Source organism: Lytechinus pictus, chromosome 8 (assembly GCF_037042905.1).
Source record: "Lytechinus pictus isolate F3 Inbred chromosome 8, Lp3.0, whole genome shotgun sequence".
Classification (NCBI taxonomy): Eukaryota; Metazoa; Echinodermata; class Echinoidea; order Temnopleuroida; family Toxopneustidae; genus Lytechinus; species Lytechinus pictus.
The window spans coordinates 2560704-2583211 of NC_087252.1; the positions used below are offsets into that span (position 1 = coordinate 2560704).

The 22508-nt window shown below is 36.7% G+C and overlaps 1 protein-coding gene across 1 annotated transcript; it reads right to left on the reverse strand.

The window, feature by feature from the left end:
- Positions 1-1686: 1686 nt before the first annotated feature.
- On the reverse strand, positions 1687-15367 carry LOC129266417 (uncharacterized). The gene is made up of 3 exons (XM_054904267.2): positions 14997-15367; positions 11655-13466; positions 1687-3985 (listed from the first exon to the last, which is right to left on the reverse strand). Exons 2-3 carry the CDS (start codon positions 12756-12758, stop codon positions 3056-3058), a joined length of 2034 nt encoding a protein of 677 aa, XP_054760242.2. The 5' UTR covers positions 12759-13466; positions 14997-15367; the 3' UTR covers positions 1687-3055.
- Between the last annotated feature and the right edge of the window lie 7141 nt (positions 15368-22508).

Genomic DNA, 22508 nt, shown 5'->3' on the forward strand with positions numbered 1-22508 from the left:
ATAAAAGTTTCTATGAACAGTTACTTTTTTTGCAGCCGAAGCTATTGCATGAACTACATTTGAGTGGAATGTTCACTACTCTGTCGAATAACGATGATATCATTGGTCAGTGGCTGATCTATTCAGGTTGAACACAATACCATGTCTGGGGTAGTATGTTTTTTTTTAACAATATTCGGCCCCTCAAAACTGTTTGTGTCTAATCCGACTGGATCCTCACCTGATTTGTGGCAATTTTATCAGTTCATTTATGCATAGAAGCTAGTCTGCAGGCACAGACCCTGATTGGAACTTTGATCAACAAGTGTGCCTCCACGCAAAGACTAGCACATACCAAACTTACTCCTTCAGTACACAAGGCATGAGTAGGCTGCACATTCAGACCCCTAACTCAAGTGAAGGGTTTGCCCAGCAGACTACATAGAAGCCTTGATTTTTGCTAGCTATCAGCAAGGAAGTTTTGTTTTGAAGCAGAGGGAAATCAGGGATGCATAATTGAAGAGAAAGGTTTCAAGATGTTCTATATCACACTTTCGATGTAAATTAAGCTAAATGATAGCAGGATGGTATTTCATCAAACTGTTCATGAGCTACTCTTGACTTTATGATTGACTTTACAAACAACTGTGTTGTTGCGGGATGTGAAAAGTAGCCCCGAAATTAGCCTGCTTCAGACCTACAAATATATTATGGTATTTCCAATAACATTTCCATCAATTTCGATGGTTTGACTGTGCATTAAAGATTACTTTTCTGTTATGAAATGGTAGAGCAAGGATCTAGACATGTTCCATTGGAAATGACAGGACGTACCTGGAAAGTAAGAGAGGGAGAAAGAGAGAGAGAGAGAGAGAGAGATGGGAGAGAGCAGGCTTAGCAGAGTGGTTTCATGGTTGTAGCGGGTGGATTCGGATTCGGCACTTTGCCAGGGCCAGGAGTCTTAACCACAGAAAATGGGAGGTTTTCCCAATGTATGCCAAGCATAATGGCAAATCAATTTGAGGTTTAGGAGATGGGTATCTACGATTGGTCCTGGGAGAGTTGCTGAGATACATGATAATCTGTCCGGGGATATGATGAGCGTGTCTCCGAGATGTAGTATCATCCCCTTTTCATATTAAAGTTGAAACTTGAAGCTTTTGGAAAGTATTGCTGAATATTTCCGAAATTGGAAATATGTCATTGATATGTTATTGTCAGAGTTGATAACATGAATATTTGTTGTAGTCCTTTTGTGCCTGCCGAGTTTTGCCAGTATTTAATTTGAAACTTAAGCTTTTCGGAAGGTATTGCTGAATGTTTCCGAAAATTGAAATATGTCATGGATATTTTCTGTCAGAGTTGATAACTGTACATATATTTCATAGTCCTTTTGTGCCTGCCTATTTGAAAAAAAAAAAATTGGGGGCTATAAACATATCACATGAGATTATTGTACACTGTACTCTAAATTATATGGAAAACCTAAAAGATTGATTTAGACAAGTATGAACATTGAAATTTGTAAGGGCAGGAGTTTTGTATTGACCAGAGTTATGAAGATTGGAAAGCAGTAGATACATGTATGTAATCCCCCTCATGAAATATTTTCTTTTAAAAACATTAATTTTTTTTGACATACAAACTTTCTCTTTCCTTTTAGAGAACACATGCAATATTGAAAAGAAAGAGTCATTTGGACAATACTTTTAATTTGTTCATTTTTTAATTAGTTTTCACTCTCTTTATCACATTCTTCACATCAATATATACAATAAATTATATGATTGGAAATCTACAAAATGTGACAAGCAACTGATATATTAAGTGGTGTATATCATCACACATATTATCCAGAAAAATGAAAACCTGTTTTATATTTTGATTTATCAAACCATTTCATAAAAGAGTAAACTTTTAAACAGGTTAGCTGATGATCAAGTATGAAATTTGCACTTGAGTTTCAAAGAAATATGTTTTGATGCCTGATAAGATCAATTTGCAAACAATACATACTACAAAGAAAAAAAGTCATTTGCATTTTCAAATCTTCATTAAAAAATCTTCATTTCGATATAGGTAATATGATCATGAACATAACCAATTCCAAACTGACTGTTTATATGGTGACACAACATTTACTCCTTCAACATTTGCTCCGGTCTTAATATCTCAGAGGACATACATGTAGGTTTAGAGTTGGGATTGTAATAAAAAAGTTTTTAGTTCAGAATAATATAAAGATTAGGATTAGGCTTTATTTAGTTTGGTAGGTTAGACTTTATGTTTATCAGGTTCGATTTTACCCTTTGCGTCACGTGCTGATTTTCCTTCGGAGCAATTGTCGCCGGAGCAAATTTCATGAAACCGTTTATACCATTTTGAGATATGCAATCATGGTTTTGATTGGTCTGAAGTTTGTTTTGCTGGACACTGCAGAATTATTATGAATCACACAATGGAGCAACTACTTTCATTGCTCTGGACTCGGTCCTTTACTGAAATATTCTTTCTACTGCCCTGCAGATGGAGAAATACATTGTGTAGGTAGTATAAAATGATACATCAGTAGCACATACGTAATTTTGGCAAATTAGGAAGACTTCTGAACATTCTTTTGGAATATCTAACATTTCTTAATACAAATATAATCTCATTATAAGTAGCCTACTCTTTGCACATTATCATTTAGCACTTCTATTGCACAAAAGCATATAATAGCTACATGTACTTCATTCTCAACAATATGTTGGAGACTTGAGCCACTCTGCTGAATTGTAAATGTACATATTTACAATTTATACACTTAGGTAGAAAATGCTGTCATGTACATTGTACTCTGTCATCACTATGATGTCATATTTCAGCTTGTCCTACTGAAACCTTGTTGGTCCAAGTCCATGCTAAATCTTGAGTAGTTATAGATCTTCAGGCTATCAGCTGTAGGATTTAATAGTTCTTGGTACTTCAGCTGCTAAAGATCCAGTAGATCAAGTAGGTACTGACAGGAGCATGGTCTTCGAACCCCAATGGATTTCAAGAAGTTCCTTCATAGACTGTCCCAATCATTGCAGCATCATGCTTTTTGTAAGAAGTGTGTTCTTGCCATATCAAATTCACTGGTTGCATCCTTGTCCCGGGCATTCTTAATGCGCATCATATGGTTACTGACAGTCTTTGGGAGGGCACGGATGACACTTGATGGCGGATGGGTGGTTGTCTTCGCGGCTTTCATTGAGAATCCAGCCAGCCTTCGGCCCCCATACATGGAATGCTCGGTGTATTCAGAACTGGAGATGGAGTAGGAACGGGCATAGTAGCTCTGCTGGGTGGCATAGTCATTTGGCCTCCTTGCCGCTTTCTTAATGGCTTTCATGGCAATGTCATGTTCAGGTACTGTTGGCGGGATGTCAATGATCAGAGGATCCGTAGCGGATGTGCTGTTTGCGTTGTTGGCATGGACACATCGCTTTGCTACATGTGCCGTGGTGATGTCAGGTTTCCTCGCATGCTGCATAGGTATGACTGTCTTTTGGATCACTGCTTGTGTTCTTGGGCTTGGTGGAACTCTGTTGTTTGGGGACGCTATCTTTGGGAGCGCCCTTTCCTTGACAGGTGGCCCTGGCTTACTGTACTGATGTTCCTTCTTGGGAGAGTTGTTCCCTCCTGATAGGCGAGGTGTTAGTGGTGTCTTCGGATTCCCATGGATTTCGCACATCTGTTGCTGGCGTACACGTCTGACCGTTGCTGCAGCTCCGATGACTGCACGTCTTGTCTGCAGACACTTCCTCTGACAACACAATGCGAGTAACATGACCAGGATGAGAGCTACCACCACTCCACCAAGAATGATGGCCACCATTGTCACAGGGAGGCCGGTCTCGTTGAGTGACAGTGGTCTCGTTCTGACCTCCACACACTGGTCCCGAAGCACGGCATTGGTCTGGGTGTGGTTGACTAGAATGGTGCTGACACAGACTGTGTACTGGGAATCTGGCTCCAGGTCCTGCAAAAACACAAGAAAATGCACCAAAAGTGTCATTAGGCTCAGTGTATCTTGTATTTTTATATTGTCTTGAAATTAAAAACAAGGAACATTACAGGTAAACATAGCTGACTGGAAGACCCATTAGAAGTAAACAGCAATGATTTCTAATTATCAAATTGTTAATGTTCAAGATACTCTGATTGGTTCATGTGGTTTCAACATATTTGTAATGATACAAATATTCATATTAAAACTAGAATCCATACTATCTGAAATATGACCTATTGATTTCTCAAGATAGATGTTCCCTATTAAAAGGATGTATCAATAGAGCTACATATTTAGTAGTAATCTCAGAACACAATACTGCAAAGGTTTGCCTGCACATGACTTCCAGACTTTTTTCGTTATCCTAAGCCTTACGAACGAGTGAATGAGCCACTTATACTGGACTTAATAATTGTCTTAGTATTTAAATCAATATAGATTTATAAAAATATATATTTTCTTTAATCTTATTTATTTTAATCCAACAATGTTTATGAAGTCCAGTACTTGTTGGCTCATTCTTAAGGATTAGGTAACAAAAGCAGTCTGTTGGTCATGCGTTTGACCATGTGCACATAATCCTATTGCAGTATTGCAATTTTTTTTACAGATATGTGATCAAGCCATCTCTAGGATTAAGACAAAATCCCTGGAGTGATTTAATCACCAAAGATCTGTTAGTTATAAAAACACAAAGATGGGGCCCCCATGGAAATCTCTTTTCATCTTCAAGAAGAAATGTTTCAGTTATTTTAAACTTTAGTGGAAATGATGAAGTGCATGACCGTGATTCACGGATCACATTACCGATTGTGACACTGAAGGGGATGGTGTCCATTATAAGACAGTATGCAGTGATTGGTGGATAATGAGAATAAGTGATGCCAGAGGAAGCCAGTTAGGAAACCCAGAGAAAATGTGTTTGACTTTGGAAGCAGAAAGACTTAAATCCAAACTTAATAAACCATTAGGAGTTCACCTATAGGTGCGGAGGTGTTGTTGGTCAGTGGATAAGTCTGCAAACTTTGAAGTTTGAACCACAAATATCGGGGTTGAATTTCCTTCACAGACTGTCCTTTGTAGAGCATTTATCTGTCTGTACATTTGCAACTCTCCACCCAGGTTTTGACATTTTTAACGGGTAGGAAGTAAATCCTTGAATGCTTGAGCGTCTGAACAGGGAAGCCGTGCTAAAGCTGGCATTACCTTATGCAGTGCTTAGAAACATTGCACATGACATAATTCTACATAACATAATTGAGAATTCGGGCATCACACAGTGTTCTAGCTGTACACCCATTTTAGTGGTGGTAGCTATTTCACGGCATTTTGGGTTTTTTTCAGCCAGAGTTAGTGGTCTTAAATTCAAAAGTGAAGGAAGATCAATGCAGTGGCAATCTCACAAATATTTGAAAATAAACTAATATTCATCAAATATAAGAATGTTTAATGCAAATTATGCAAACGAAATAAGATTAAAGATGAAAATGAATACAAGTGCCATTCTTCTCTGCAAGGAGTTATTCAAAATTATTAACTTCAATTATAACTTATTATTTAAAATTAAAAGTGGACGGAAGCAGTGATTTTTTCATGATGAGTTGTGGTCAGAAATCTTCTGTGCCGGTTGCACCTGACCACTGCTGTCCATAGCTATAACACTGCACACAACAATATGAACAATATGAACATCTACTAACTGCTGATAGAAACTTTCTCATATGTGAACCGACCCAATATGTTTCTGAGAGCTTCACATCCTCCTTGCTCTGAAAAGTGCAATATTGAAACCTGTCATCAATTAACATGATAAGTTTCCATGGAAAATTTCCCCTCAGCCAATGGAATTTGATTTTACCTGTAGCTTATAACAGCTATTGTAACTTTGTTGTATTTAGAATTTTGTGGAAATTGGCCCAATGTAATGATAATGATATATGCAGTGGTTGAGTTTGAACTTGAATGGAATACAAGGGCAAGTTTCCCCAAAACATTATCATGGGATACATTGTGGTGATCAAATATCCATGTGTTCATGATAAGGACAAACTGAATACATGTGTGACTTCGATAGACAACTTGACAAGTTTGAAGATATAATAAGGAAGAGGGATGCACAGTAGTAATGGCCTTTTCCTGATATCCCATATGGTTTATGTAAATCAATAATATGAATAGACTTTCAGGGAACAGTGTTATTATCATTACAGTTATTGATATTGAGCATGTAGTTGGTTTTTATTCCATTTCTGTGTGGATACGGTTCTCAATCTTCATTTCATTATTTATTTATTGAAACATCCTTTAACATTTATTTATTCTATTTATTCCATTCATTTATTATTTTTATTAAATTTCCATTCATATATCAATTTGTTTCTTATTTTGGTATTTTCTTAGTTTATAAACACAAATTATCTTGTTATTTACTTTTGTATATCTCTCCATCAATTTTATGTTAGAAGTGTTTATTTTTATTGTATATTTTAATTGTTTTTTTTTTCTTCAGAAAAATGATGATTTGAGAACAATAGCTCCAGACATCCTCTATAGCAAATAATATTGTCTGGACCCTCATTATTTTATTTCCAAACACAATTTGCACTATCCCACATGGTATTGGTTATAAGATCTGTTGATAAAAAAATCCTGTGCCAAAAATAACCAAACCATATTAATGATTTTGTTGTCCAACACAGAGATTGCCTGTACTGTGTTTATTTTAAGGAATGATCCCCGCTAGGGACAAAGAAACAAAAGTTGTCCGTGGACACGTCATCTCGCCCGAAAATGACTTGTCCCGCGGAAGATTGAAAATGGCAACATTTCGCTGTGGGGTTCCGAAGAGGATGAGCCGTGTGGTCCCAAGCCGGCCTTTTTAGCGCTGTCAGAGGTTCTATGTTCCGTTGTCATGGTAACGGGAAGTTGTTGCTCAGTCAGTTGCTACTGAACCTGTAACCTGTCTGCAGCATTTAAAGGCCTCCTTGCCATTCTATTGTCAAATTCGTTTTCCCCTCCCGTGTTGTTAAGTCTGACAAGGTTTTGTAAATGGTAACTGTCATTAGTTGCATATTGGTTATATCTTTTCTTGTTTGAAAGAAAGAAAAATGGAAAAATACCCCCCAAAAAGGGAAGAAAATTTGATTACCTGAACTACACATACATGAATTTGCTACATGTCATGAAAATGTTTCAAGGGATTGAGGTACACGTGCATGGAATTTGGAACATGCTCAGTTGCTCAAAGCGTTATGAAAGAAAAACTTGTTTAAACATTCAAAACTTGATCACAAAGTCATGAACTTGGGAAAAAAATGTTGAATTTAGGTTTAGTCAAGAGATCTTTTCTGCCTCTTTTAATACAAGATCAAGATCTTAAAGATTGATTTTATGTTTCATAAACTTTGTCTATATATGTTCCCCCTTGTTATTTTTTTCTTCCTTTAATAATGAACACACTCATTTTGGGAAGTTGGTTATATTTGAGCTTCAGTACTTTGTTGGTTTCACTTTCGGATCACCAATCTCGAGTATGAAGTGAAACACTTTTAATGATGCAGGCATGTATCCTCTCAAGGAAGTGCCCAACCGATTGACATTTACCAAATAAATCTGATCTTATTTTCTTGTCCTTTGCATGCACTCAACCCTGTAAGAAATAGACCTACCCATTTTAATCTCCAATGCTTTAAAGTGGATGCCTTATAAAGATTTCTCTCTTTTTTTAAAATCATTTCACAGATTTTCACGTGCTTGCACTATTTTGCAAACTTACCCCGAGACTCTGGAAACAGTTTATTCATGAATTGCAGATTTGTAGTGATAAGAGTTCATTTCTAATATGAATACCTCTTTTTGCTTCCTCTGCCCTTTCACATTAGTCATTTATATATCATCTGCCTAGGAACATCTATGTTCTAAAATAGAGTAAATTGAAAATAGATACTAGATAGTGTTATGATAAGAACGATGGGTCAAATAACCCTCAGTTTTCCAAGCAGTACATTTTTATTTTCTTCATAATATACAAAATGTTCAAGTTCAAAGAGTCATCCCAAAGTTGACTTTTGATGAAGGATATCATCTGATGGCAACTGTATGCGTCAATCTCAGCCGACCCATGTGCACTAACTTGCTATTTATGAAATGACTTGCCATAAAGTTTCTGCCCATTGAATTTGTATGCCTGTTACCATGGAAACAAGTGAATTTCTGAAACATTTTTTTATGCCTAATGATTTTTTTTTTCGACAGGAGAGTGTTTTCCTAACCTGCACAGGGTAGTTTTGAAGCTTTCAGAATGAATTATTTGAACATATTTCATGAATACCACCACAACTACCTCCATAGTCATCAATGGATATATGCTATGACCATCTTGTTTTTTCCTTTCCCTTTTCTCTCCTTATTTGGTATATTGTTTAAAATCATGAGTACGTTGTTCTCTACCCCCTCTCCCTGTAGTGCTGCAATGACGTTCTAGAATTTGTCTGATAATGTCTTTTGTTGTATCCAATTGCTATGCATTTTTGTATTCCAAACACACAAATGCAGTTTGAATATACCTTTTGCAGAACTTTGAAATATTTCCTGTAATTCCCCAAAACTACTAATCAACTTTGCTAGGTGAATTTTTCTTGATTTATGCCTTTGAACTGGAAGAAGCAATTAAGAATCGACAAAATTCATCTTGCAAAGTGATTCATCCCCTTATTCTGCGGATGGCCGTCTGGAATAAACGCTGACAAGCAAAATTAGATTGGTAGATAAAAATAGAGTGTCACGTTAAGTTTATCAAAATTTTGTATTGCAGCATAGGGTCTGTAAGGAAACTTTGGAGACATTGAGGGATGTGGGTATATGCCCTCGAGAATACCAGAGGACACTATTATTTGCAAAATATATATTTTGGTACAAGGGCAGCAAATATAGATGCAGATGTCAAATATAGATGTTGCGTCATACATCAAAATTAATGCATCTACTTGGTAAATATCCTGATTCATTATTGATTGACATTGGAGATAAATAAAAGTGAGATATTCAAATTGTTATAAAGAAGGCTAATACTTAAATCTTTTCATGAAGGTGGTGATTTTCTTCCTGTAATCACGATGAAATGAATTGAGTTTGGGCTCTTAATTTACTTTCTATGATTATAACTTATGGTAACTTATTATGCATGCAAATAATGAAGTATATAGATATTACTGTGATTATATTATTTTATCAAAAAATTAAGTAAATCATGATGTAGAAAATACAATTAAAATGAATCCAGGTTCTCCAAAGTTAAGCATTGGATTTGATTACATCATGCCATAGGTAGCCATGAGAACATAGATCTCTCAATCTAAAGAAGATGTAGATGTAGCGCAATAAAATAGTAATTATATTATTTAAGTTACAATATGCAATTGCTATGGACACTACACTAGCTTCTGCATCGTTCTGGGCACCCATTTATCACTTGGGTGTAGAGTGGCAAATCTCAGATTACTCCTTGCCAAAGGATGCTGGTGCCATGGTGGGATTCAATAATAACACATTAAACCATTTCCACTAATACCAGTTATAAGTAATAAATACAAGAGCATTCTCTTAAGTTTATTATGTTATTAGTACATGGATATGTATAGCCCATCCTTTACTATCACCATACACAATTATATTGAACAAATTTGAGTCTGTGAAAACAATCTGTAAAAGATCTGTTTCTAGATGACATCGAATTCTCAATTGCCATATAGCTGATTGAGACATTAAAGTAAATGCATTTAGTTTTACCAAGATAGTGTTAACAATTTTCTTCAAAATGGCATGGATGACAAACAATGACTGTGCAAAGAGGCACATTAAGCAACCAAAGTGTTAATAGCAGTGCAGGGAAATGGGTTTATTTATATATTTATATATATATCATGATTTAATCCGGTATAATCCATCTTTGACCCTTGGTATTTGATTGTCATCCCCCTAGAACCCCTTGTCTAGTGTTTGTTTTGCGGTAAGTTTGAGCTTGTGTCATTCACCAGGTATAAAACTCTAGCTGTGGTTTGGAATTATTTCCTTCCTTTCGCTTAAGTGGCCCCCTACTGGTATATATTTATATAGGGCTAGAGTAAATGCCTGATAGTGCATATATGCTGTTGTATTGTGTTCCCTTTATTATTATTATGCTGATCGATCTCTTTGCAATTTATTGAAATTCTGCAGGACTTGAATTTCAATATATTTCAATATATTGAAAATATATTTTCAGGGCAATGCCACTTCAAAATATGAAAAAGGGCACAGCAAATATCCTTGGCCAAAAAGAGGTGCATTGAGGACAATCAATAGGCCATCCACGGCCATGACCTTCGCTGACCTTGGATTATTTTAAGCTGTGATGCTCATTTCTGGCATGAAGACATCTGACTTTGCTTGTCAAAGTTTCATTTTTCTGTTTCTCTTATTTTTTTTCTTTGCACAAATTAATGTTTTTACCAAAGTTTGATTCCCATTTAATTAAGTATTGATTTAAAGGCATACAAACCGGCAGCCTTAAGTCCTTAACTGATATCTGGCCAGCTTCCTGACCCATATTGCAACAAACTCAGCAGTGTAGTCTTGTAATATAGGCCGCCTTGAATTATACCAAACCGTATTGGTCACTTTGCTCCCCCTTTATTAAAGTATCCTTCTTCCATTTTAGATATGTTTTTAACAGTATTTTTCCATTTTGGATTGTCATTCATTTGATAATATTTCTGTTGTATGGTTTTGACATTTTATTTCAGCCCTCTAATTGCATTCTGCATGTATTTCAAAAATTAAAATATGAAAAGGAAGTTTTGACACCTTACATTTAACTTCCATTCATAGGGAAATGAGAATTGCAATGTCACTCTGTCAAATTTGAAAGAACATAAGTACCTCAATCCCGGCCATGCCCAGCCAAAGATTTGCGCTTCAATTTGTTATCCAATTTTCAAAGCCACCATAATCAGATTTGGATCCATGGGGGAAGAAGGGTTATTTCCGTCTACCTTTTGCAGAGTCCATCTGTCAGTGGTGCGCCAGAAATATGATACATGTGCCTAGAATTGTACTTCAGTTCTGCAGCAGATGCTACAGTGACAATAGGTCAGTTTTAGATTACACACTAATCTAATTGAATGCAAGGGTCTTTGTAGCATGTGTGGATAGGACAGTCTACTTGGAATTCCCCTTTTCATATCTTGGAAATAATACTGCAATGCTTTTGTAGCACTCACGAGATGCCACTTCTTCCTCTTGGGTCACTACACAGTTCCTGCCAAGTGGAGGGTACAAGATGCCACTACGGACAGGTTACCGTTAAAAATAACATGCAGGGCCAAAGTTACTATTATGGTAACTTTGCCATCCAATGGTAACTACCATGGTAACAACACTCATCAGCCAATCAGAATCAAGGATTCCATAATAGATACCATTGGATGACAAAGTCACTTGTATGCAACTGGACCCAGATAAAGTTGACCCTTCTCCATGCCACCCAATTGAATGTAAAATACAACCATTGGTCTATTAATTAAACTTAATGTTATGTCCAAAGATTCTGTCCAGAAGAGATTGGAAAAACGTGAAAGGAGAGTAGTAGGAGAGTACTTACTGTTAATGTGAAATCAGCAACTGATGGATGAATGAATGGGCTGTAGAAAAAGGTATCATATCCAAACTTGTTGTACTGCACAATAAATCCTGATATCTCCTCATCAATTGCAGGAGGCACCCTCCAAGAAATGGATGCCCTCGTCGTTGCAACGGTATCAATGTTGATGTGCTGAGGAGGGGAGATGATGACCTCACAACGTTCGCCGAGGTAGAGATGTCGGCACTCGCATTTGAATCCTGTAAAAGGGTCGTTGGTGCATACCCCTCTATTTTGGCACGGATTTTGAGCACAGGTCATGTAAGGCCTCGAAGGAGTGGGGCCAGAATGTGGATGCCGAGGCATTGTCGGTCGTCTGTTAGGCGGGGTACCGGGCCGTCTTGGGGTCGTGACCCTTGGACGAATTGGGTCAATGATGACAGGTCCTTGTCCACGTCCAGGGGTGTTCACACCTGGTGTGGATGGCCTATTGGGGCGGTTGACACCAACATGAGGGGATCGTGGAGTTGCTGGCGGACGTGGTGTCTGAGGTGGGCGTTGTACCGGTGGTTGCACCGGTGGTCGCTGCACCGGTGGTTGCTGCACAGGTGGTCTGTTGACTGGTGGTCGTTGCACCGGTGGTTGCTGCACAGGTGGTCTGTTGACTGGTGGTCGTTGCACTGGTGGTTTAAAAGGGTTGATTGGTGCTCTTCCGGTGTTGCCCGTCCCTGTGTTGGGGTTGGTACCTGGTACCACACCTGGTACCCCACCAGGTTGCACTCGTGCCCCCGGCTGGTTCCCCACTCCTGGTCGGTTTGGTAACCAGGGGTTCCGTGGGGGCACCCGAGGAGGAGGAGGGGGAGGAGGATTCACTGGGATGCCACGATTAGCAGGGTGCATGGGATCACCTGGCAGAGGAAACCCTGGGAGTGGATAAAAACCGGGCATCCCAGGAACAGTAGGGTACGTCATTCCTACTGACGCCCAAGGGTCAAGAGGGTCTATGGGCGGTTGTACACCTTCAGACACAAACCCTCCATTAGGTGGAATATCCCCTATAAACTGTGCAGCTACCTGTAAACAAAGGTGTGTCAAGGATACAGTAACAAAAACTCTCATCTCCATGGCTATGTAAGTCTTTTACTAATACAGGGGAACACACTCTTGAGGATGTGGATGTTGATCTGATGCTTCCGCTCAAATTGTTTCCGAATCATTCAACGTAGCAGAGTTCTTATCAAGATCACCTTCACTTTTAGCGAAGTCAATAAGTCATGGATGAATGCATTGGGGTCCCTCACATCTGAATCATGGATGCAGGTTCATTCATCTAACTTCTGCAGCACTCCCAATTTAGCATGTATTCCTACCCCACACTCAAGGAATCTTGATCATCTAACTTCCACTCCTGAGTACTTCACCAAGTCTGCCAAGGTACCTTAAACAGCTCAGCTAGAAAGACGGTACAGTTTGCACTGGCAACATTGCGATCAGATCCGAGTCTTTCACCAGACGTTTTCAAGCTCTCTCATCTTTCTAGCTGTAAAGCCTTCAATCTCTCGTCTTGCAGGGGCTGTTTTCTTCCTCCCGGGATAAACCAAATCAAACTTCTGACTCAGACGAAGTTATAGTTCCACTGCGTTGATTCCTGATTGTTGCTCTTTTGCTTTCTCTTCCTTCCCTTGGATGGCAGCACTCCTATCGCAATCATCGATCTTAGTCCCTGCTTGCTCGTCGAAAGTAGACGCTGCCTGCTATGGTGTTTCCAATTAGAGGATTATCCAATTCTTTGTTGGGAGGTTTGGAAGCAGTGATAATGATCTTTAGTTGAACCTGTAAAGAGGGTAGACAAAAATAGTGCATGAATTTCTCTGGATGCTTTGTGAAATTGAAATACATGTAGATGTGAATCTCAATTTTAGAATTGAATGTGTGCAATAACACGTGTTACAAGAAACTAAACTACAGTCAACTGCCACTATGAATTTCAAATTTGCTATTTGATTTGAAATGATAGGTTATCAATTCAAATTTCTCAATGCTAGCCGAAGTAAAAGAGCAGTCGATGTTTCAAATTTTAAATAAAATGAAAGGATTCAAATTGATTTTTTTAATGTAGAATCAGTAACAGGTTTCTTGCAACATCCCTCCTTTTCAAAGATCATTTGTTTTTGTTAATCGATTGTCTTCAGTTGCCAGTGAATCCAGTTGTATATACATGCATTTATCTTTTGACCTAATGTAACATTAATACTTCATTCACACTACATGTAGTTATGATTGAATCTACCATTCTATTAAACCCGTTGAATACTGAATTGTGTGATTCCTATGAACTTTATACAGGTATCACCTGTTTCAGTTGGTAATGAGTTAAATACACTTCAGGATTTCCCCACTGCCAACATTAGGTAATCTTTTTTTACAACATTCACATTTTACATTCAAAGAAACACCAAAGGCCACTTCAAGGTGGATGGAGATACAGCACATGGCATTGATTATGTATTTCATTAATATGTTTTCTTTTATATATCATTTATCAAATTATTAATTTTGGTTTTAATAATTAATTTATCATAAATTCAGTCATCATTCTAGTCTATATTCATCAAACAAACATGTTAAACCGTAAGAAAAATATTCCTCTCCATGCAGTCAGTTTTGGAAAAGCTGACCGATGTGGGATAAAGTATTGTAATGGAAATACAATCAATATTTCACTTGATAGAATGAATCATAATTGCCCTCCAAAATTGTGTGAGATGGAATCCTGCATTATTAAATTTAGTATCCTTTTGAGGTTGAAAACTATTTCCCAATGGGTATTTACCACAGACTTTTTGGCAGTGATAGTTTGTACTCGCGTGGCTTGCCAGAAACTCTGCTGAAGTTTAAAGACATCAATAATAATTTTCTATTTCAAGTATGCACTCTCAATTTTCACTGCCCTTGTCAATATTATTTCAGTATACAGGAAAATACCTGTTTAAGTAGCTTAAATCAAGTGTTTAGTAGAGTAAGTTTGGGCAGTATCTCTAAAAATATTTGCTTCTTTATAAGAATAATTTCCAAAATTCTTGCTCTTATAAGGTTCACCTTTATGCAATTTATTAAAATAAAAAAGAAATCATTTTTTAAAAATTAAATGTGTAAAAATACATATTAAACTTTGTGTTAGAAGATTTCAAAAATTCCAAAATGAAAAGGAAGGTTTGTAATGACCTTGAGGTAGTATTATAATGGACATTGGAAGGAATATTTAGTCAGTCAGATCACTCTGTTTTTGTTGTTACTGTTTTTAGGGTGTATATCTTGATTAAGAATGGTATATCAAACAAAAGTCAAAGTTAATCCACTTACCTTTAAATTGCATTATTTCCTTTGTTTATCACTGAATAGCTTTATCCTGTTTAAACTTCCTTCACAAGTGGTATCTTAATATTGAATTCAAATGAAATTATTTCTTTCGATACAGTGTGATCAGCGTGATCAGCGCAGTTAAGGAGCTATGGGATAAGTTGTGGGTACAGGTGCCAGTCCTTCGATCTTAAACCAACGCAGTCACAGACTATCAGCTTGCTATTCTAAGCGTACAGCTCATATCCCCTCCTCGAGATCTTGCTCCTTCACGGTATGCCTTCAACCGATCAAATGATCTCCCTGTCGCCTCGGCAAAGAACCTTACTTGACCCGCACCAGAGCTCCCCCTGCCTCAGCTTCCTGCCTTCGATACTGAACCCCCCTCCTGGAACATGGACAGACCGATCGTCTGCCCTGTCGGCGCATGCGTCACCTTTGAAGGAAGCGCATCATTGGATCGCTCCATGATGTGTCTTTAGGGGAGGGTTGGCGTGTTGGAGGGGAGGGGATGTCATGTTTATTTAAAGGTGGGTGGAGTTGGGTAATGTTTTCATCGTGTCCACCTACGTGAGGATCATGTGGGAGGCTATAGGCGATGTCTTCTTGAGTGATGGGCTGAAGATAGTCCAGTGGCCTTGGAGGGGTTGAACTGTGATTGGTCATTTAAGGCTATTTTCGTTAATAGACACCTACTTGATATTTAATTTTACAATGATTTTTTTTTTCTTTTCCCCTCATCTACTTCATCCAGCTTTCTTTCTTAAAGGACAAGTCCACCCCAACAAAAAGTTGATTTGAATAAAAAGAGAAAAATCCAACAAGCATAATGCTGAAAATTTCATAAAATTTGAAAATTATGATGTTTTAAAGTTTTGCTTAATTTCGCAAAACAATTATTATGCACTTCCCGGTGGGTATGCAAATGAGGAGACCGATGACGTCATCCACTCACTATTTCTTTGTATTTTATTATATGAAATAGGAATATTCTATTTTTTCTCCTCAATGTCAAGTGAAACAACGATTATTTTTTCTCTGAAATAGTGGAATGAGCATTGTATATGATTCAGTCAAGTTGGTCTTTATTGTCAAATCTATAAAAAAGATGAAATATTGAATAATTCAAACAATAAAAAACAAAAGAAATAGTGAGTGAGGGACATCATCGACTGTCTCATTTGAGTTGTGCATATCACTATTTTGTGAAAAACAAGCAAAACTTTAAAATGCCATAACTTTCTTATTTTACATCCGATTTTGATGAAATTTTCAGCGTTTTGCTAGTTTGATTTTTCTCTATTTATTCAATACAACATTTTTCCGGGGTGGACTTGACCTTTAATGCAGTATTTACTTCCAATCCTGTTAAATAGTTTTCATAAAAGTTAAAGGATAATTTGAATGAATCCCACTCATGTCTAAATATGTCTTCAAATTTTGAAGACATATTTAGACACGAGTGGGATTCATTTTGGCCGTCTGCACTTTCAGTCACCCTTGCGTTGGTTTTGCTAATTAATCACCAGCTCATGAGATTAAATATGGAACATGATAAGATATTTATGTACCAAGTGCATTAATTAAATTGATTTCAATTTCTCTGTTTAATTTCTCCTTCTCTCTTTCCCTGCTATCTCTGTTTCTCAATATTATTTCGCCATTTGCTTTTTTGATATTTTTATCTCTATTCTCTATATGTAGATACCATGGGCTGGAAATGTCTTAATCCATTTTCAAATTGAATACAGAACCTTTTTTGGATGATTAGAGACCAAGCACAGTTAGTTTAAAAACACATAAAATAATACATATGAGAACAAAAATATGGCAAATTTCTTGTCATGGAATTCACATACATTGATTTGACGCGAATTGATGATAAGAAATAATACTTTTTTTTTTCGATTGGCTATTACTATTACTACTGCAGGTTTGGTACTAAGCTGTCAATTTGTGCACAATAAATTATTTGTAAAACATTTACAATGAATTTGCTCGTCACCCAAGTTATCTAGTCTGCAGGCATGGACCCTGATTGAAACTTCAACAAGTGTGTCTCCATGCAAAGACTAGCACATACAAAACGTGCTGTTTCAATTCTGAGCGAGACGGCCTTCAGTACACTAGGCATAAGTAGGCTGCACATTCAGACCCTTAACTGGAGGGAAGGGTTTGCACAGCACACTACAAGCTATCAGTCCACATACTAGATGGCCAATATTTGCAAGACAACTCAACTTCATCATCAAAACTTGAGTCTTTCTAAGGAAATCAAATCTAGCATTTCAAACCTGGATTAATCGAAAGCGGAAGAACTGGCTCGCTTTTCTTGCCAGCATTTCTGCGATAAGACTTTCCTGAAGTCCTTTGTGTTTTCATGCGATATGGAATTGCCTTTTGTCTTCCTGTGAGAAGCATATTGGGTGCTGACTTTGACTTCCTGAGCTCAACAACTGCTTGCAAGAACCCTGCAGGCCTGTACAAAGTATATACAATTAAGAGAATCTGACAATTGTAGGTTTAAGCCATTGAGTCCTTGCTTTCCAGTGTGAAATACATGTCATAACTCCTATTGGATCAATGTGTCTACCTAGTCTAAAAGTCCAGCCATCATTCCTACTAGTACATTATTAAGATTTTCACTTACAAAATGTGCAGTTGTATCTAAAAGTATCCAAAATGTGCTTACTAGCAAGAAGCCTAAAACTTAAAAGCACGAATGAACAATTCTTATTACATTTGTCTACCTGACTGTATAATGCTTGAAAGGTTAAACCTAATGTCAAAACAATGTTTGAAAAGATGAAAAAATGAAATTTTCACAAATTTCACCTCTCCTTTGTTTACCTCTCTTTCCTAATTCTGCCAGTAGCCCTTCTATCACCCCTCAGTGCAGGAAGCTTCCCATTCTAGTCCTTACGTTCTTCATTTATTATCTTGAAATATGATCTGATAGTGGTTTATTGATAAGCCAACAATGCTGCGATTGCTGAAATGAAAGAGTGGAGATAATAATGGCTTTATGATGATTGAAATGAACAGGATTCTTGCCCTCTAGAGAATTGTGCCTGGAATTAGAAATGATGTCATTTCATGTACTCGGCATGTTGTGGGCAAGTAACAATAACAAAAATAAACATTCTCTACTTCTATGTTTATTACCAATATTACGGCAGTTGGGGAGGGCTGGGCCTCCCAAAAATATTCCATGACGAAGAAAAAAAAATGACAAAAATTAGAAAAATTAAGAATAGGGAAGGACAAGGGTGCAGTGTGATTATAACATTATAATCTATCACAAAAAATTCTAAAAAGGCCAATTTTGCTTTCTCACTTTGCTTGCTCTCAACTTTTCCGAAATTTTTCCTTATCATACTGTGCTCCTCAAAATTGTTGACTCTTTATGCCACTGACGACTGCTGCTGCTGCTTCTGCTATTACCACACTTCTGATATTAGTACCACTACTTCATTATCTTATACTACTTCTACTACTAACTACTACTACTACTACTACTACTACAACTACTACTACTACTTCTACTACTACTATTACTACTACTACTACTACTACTACTACTATTTCTACTATTACTACTACTCCTATTACTACTACTACTACTCCTACTATTACTACTACTACTACTACTACATGTACTACTACTACTACTACTACTTCTACTACTACTGATAATAGTAATGATAATACTGCTGCTGCGACTGCTGTTGCTGCTACTACAACTACTACAAGTACTCTGTTGACATACCCTGCACAAATGAATCCACCCTTCGCACTGCTCTAACCAATTCTTGTTTTGTCTAGAGTCTTCACACTCTCTCATTGATAAAATCTAATTATCACACCAAGTCGTCTGACCACATTGAGCTATTCTTGACCATTCTCCCTAAGGGTCACTTTAGGAAGTTTATGATTATACCAGGAACATGGACCTATTGTCAGCTTGTTACTAATCAACTTGTCTATGAAATCTTTTGAATCAGAGCTCCAAAACCTCTTGCATTTCTTTCCACCTTTCTACTTGTTTTGTTTTGTTTTCATTTCTTTTTAATTTATATTCCATTTTTTGATCTGTTCATCTATTTGTCATATCACATCATGTATTTGTTTGTAATAAATCTATTTTATATTTTGCTATCGGGCATATTATTGATTTTTTTGTTTCATTTGTTATTCATATTTTTTAAAGTTATTAATTTATTTTGATTAATTAAGTAATTTATGTATTTTTTGTATTCTCATATTTTACTTTATTTTAATTAATTCATTTATTTTATTTATTTATTTTTTATATATTTTAATCACTTTTAATTATTATTACTATTATTTTTTTTTTTTTTGGGGGGGGGTTGGGCGGGGGTTTTCATCTTGTATCTCTATTTGAAGAAATAAGGAAAGTGTGATTTTATTGTAGGCCCTATACTATAGAGTTGAGGAATGTCTATTTATGAACATTACTTATCATGCTTTGTACCTATGTTTTACACATATCCTTGGACAAAACTCATTGTCCATCTGATTACTTATTCAAGTGACATACAGGGACTTTCCATCTCCAGGGTTAATAGGTTTTATTATATCATCCTTTATTATCTTTATAGCTGACAGGTATATATGGGAGCAGATAGACAATATTCCTTTGCTTTAAGGAGGGAGTTATTCCATCTTTCCCCAACTGGACCCAATTGGGACATAGTGGATTCATGAATGGATGTTAAGTGATGTCCTATTTAGGAGCCGCATGTCATTGCCGTTAATAACTGGCCAAGGCGTTGCTAATTATATACAGAAAAACATGGAACATGGTACGTCAGTCGTCACCAGAATGAACATATTAGCCAGTGACTCTATTCATGGTCTGTACGTCCTGTATGTGTAGACCACTGCAATGTTTACTACAAGGGACTTTGTGAATTAAATCTAGGGGTTTTCCCCAAGTTTTGAAAGTGGAAATGGGCTTATGAAGGGCGAGGATACTGAAAATTAAAGGGGCAAAGCTTACGCCATCGTCTTAGATAAAGGTCAATCTTGCTATATTTGTATCAAAAACCTCCTGCGGGGGACTACCTTCAAATAATGTTCACCTACTTTATATAACATTTTTAAGAAGAACAGAATTTAACTTCTTAAATTAAATATAGAGCTATCAATTTGCTGGATATTTATTTTGGTCTCGTTACACTTTTCATACTTGTACCTTCTTATTCGACATAACTTTCATGAAGAGAATATCGCCCAACTTGAAGCATTTTTATTCAGATTATGTTGTATCTACAACACTATTTGCTTTTATATTAAGACTCCATCATGGTGTATTTTAACATCCAAGGCTTTGGTCCTCCTAGAACACTGACTGGTATTGTTTTTCAACCAAACCATCATCTTTTCAGTGTATGTTAAATTTTTGAAATTAGAACATAGCTAAATAATGTTATCTAATGCTGATGTTGAAATACTTACCTTGTATACCTGACCTCAATATTTTGTGCAATTGCCAATGTGGTTTTATCAAGAAATCTGTATTGCCAACTGGGCACCGTGTATATAAATTACTACTAGCATTATAGTAAATTTGCCATCAATTTGATGGTAACTGCCATGGTTACAATGCTCAGCACCCATTCACAATCAAGTATTTGAAGGAGGTTACCAATTTTACCATAATAATTACTTATTTGCAACATGACTGGTATTATTTCTGTTGATATTTTATAACTAACAACTCTTTTCTAGATCCTGCTTTGATGTAGAATCTTTGTTATACTTTACCCAAGATCCAACTTGTTGCTGCAGTCAGGAGTAAAATAATAACATTGGACTTCGGCCTATTCTTTGCCTTCCTCAGCTTTGTGGGTCATGGACTTAACTGTGAAAATTATGATCTAGGAAATCAAGGATTTATGATCAGATTCAGAGTGGCTTACTTCATGCTTGTGCCTCAAAACCCAGGCTAAGCTAAACTCTTGTTGTGCCCTTGTCAAGCACACAGTTGTTCACTCTCATCCACCTAAGTATGGGTACCTCAACCTCCTAAGGTCAAAATAAGATTGTATTTCTCCAGCTTACTTCTCATGAATTTGTATGACATGAATTGCAATCAGAGTTAAAAACTGACATCAAATCAGGCAATAGATTTGAACTGTTTTGCCGCCTTAGCCTTTGAATGTCGCTGTAATTGAGAGGAATTTTGAATGGAGCTTTCTATTTTCCCAACATATTTGAGATGAACTGTTCCCATCCCCCTCCATTGATATGCTCATTAGCTGGCTTTGAACTTGTATTAGATCGCATCAATCTGTAGCTTTCAACTTAGGCTATAATATCTGCCTCCCCCAAACAGTAGCTTTTTGTTTTTGTGCCCTAATTTTTTAGTAGCTTTATACTTTCTTGCCACTAACTTTTTTTACCTGATCATTTGAACTTGGCAGCTTTGTCATCCTTGTCAGTAGGCTTCAATGTGACCTTGCTGTATCTATCCCTCTCCTTTTCTCTTCCTCTGAGAGTTTACTTGCTAAAATTAGACCATGATGTCATCCCAAGACCATCTAAAATAAAGCTCTTGCTCATTATAAGGCTCTGAAGTTATGATTATCACAATGTTTTCAACTTCATTTGATTACAAAAGAGTATCTTACACGTTTTTTTTCTCCACAATCATGAAAATTTACCTGTTTTTTGGTAAGCTTTCACTTGCTAGGCATCATCATTGTAGCTGTAGTAGCTGTCGTATTGACGACAGTATGTTACACTCTTTCAAGGATTTGAATAAATCCTTATCAGATGTGAATTGGGGCCAGTCAAATATTTATTTTGAATATTAAGGATTAAGTTTTAAATCTCAAAAGATTTACATTCAAATCTTTTAGCTTTATACTAGAACATCCCACTTAAAAGGTTTATATCTGTATCTAATATTCAACTGCTCCATATTCACAGCTGATCTGGAATTACATGATTTTAAATCCTTGAAACTTTAATACTTGATTTTCATATTTGTTTTTGTCACTCCAAGTAGAATGTCCCCCTTATTATCTCTGTTTCTTCCAAGTAAGCATAAGTTGTTTCAAAGGATCTCTTTCAAAGTGAAAAAAAAATGCTTGGCTTCACCAAACCTGTTGAGAATTCACTTGTATACATGGATTGCTTCATATTCTTCATTTCTTAGACATGAATGAATATTTCAAGAAATGTTGAAAGTATAAAAAATAATGTATTTATTGAGTATTCATAATAAGTAAGTATCAATGTTAAAGAGTGCTAATTTTGCTCTTTCAAAAGAATCTTTTAACAAGAACAGAAGAACATTGCTGGGCTTCACGAAACTAGTTCAAGACTTTATTTGTATACATTGCTTCATATTCTAAGAAAAGTTCCCAGGTTTTTTTTCCAAGTATCAGGAGAAAACCAGGTCACCTCTGAGGCTAACCTATCGCCCCTACGATCACCACACAGTAGCAAGCATCCGTGACGTTTAATTTTTACGAGTCAAAATTG

What these genes read in the sequence shown, in the direction of transcription:
- LOC129266417 (XM_054904267.2), bottom strand. Translation starts at nt 12,758, where the DNA reads ATGGAGATGAGAGTTTTTGTTACTGTATCCTTGACACACCTTTGTTTA. An exon ending in TTGCTGATTTCACATTAACA is followed by an intron (nt 3,986 to 11,654) that starts GTAAGTACTCTC and finishes GTGTTTTTGCAG; the next exon opens with GACCTGGAGCCAGATTCCCA.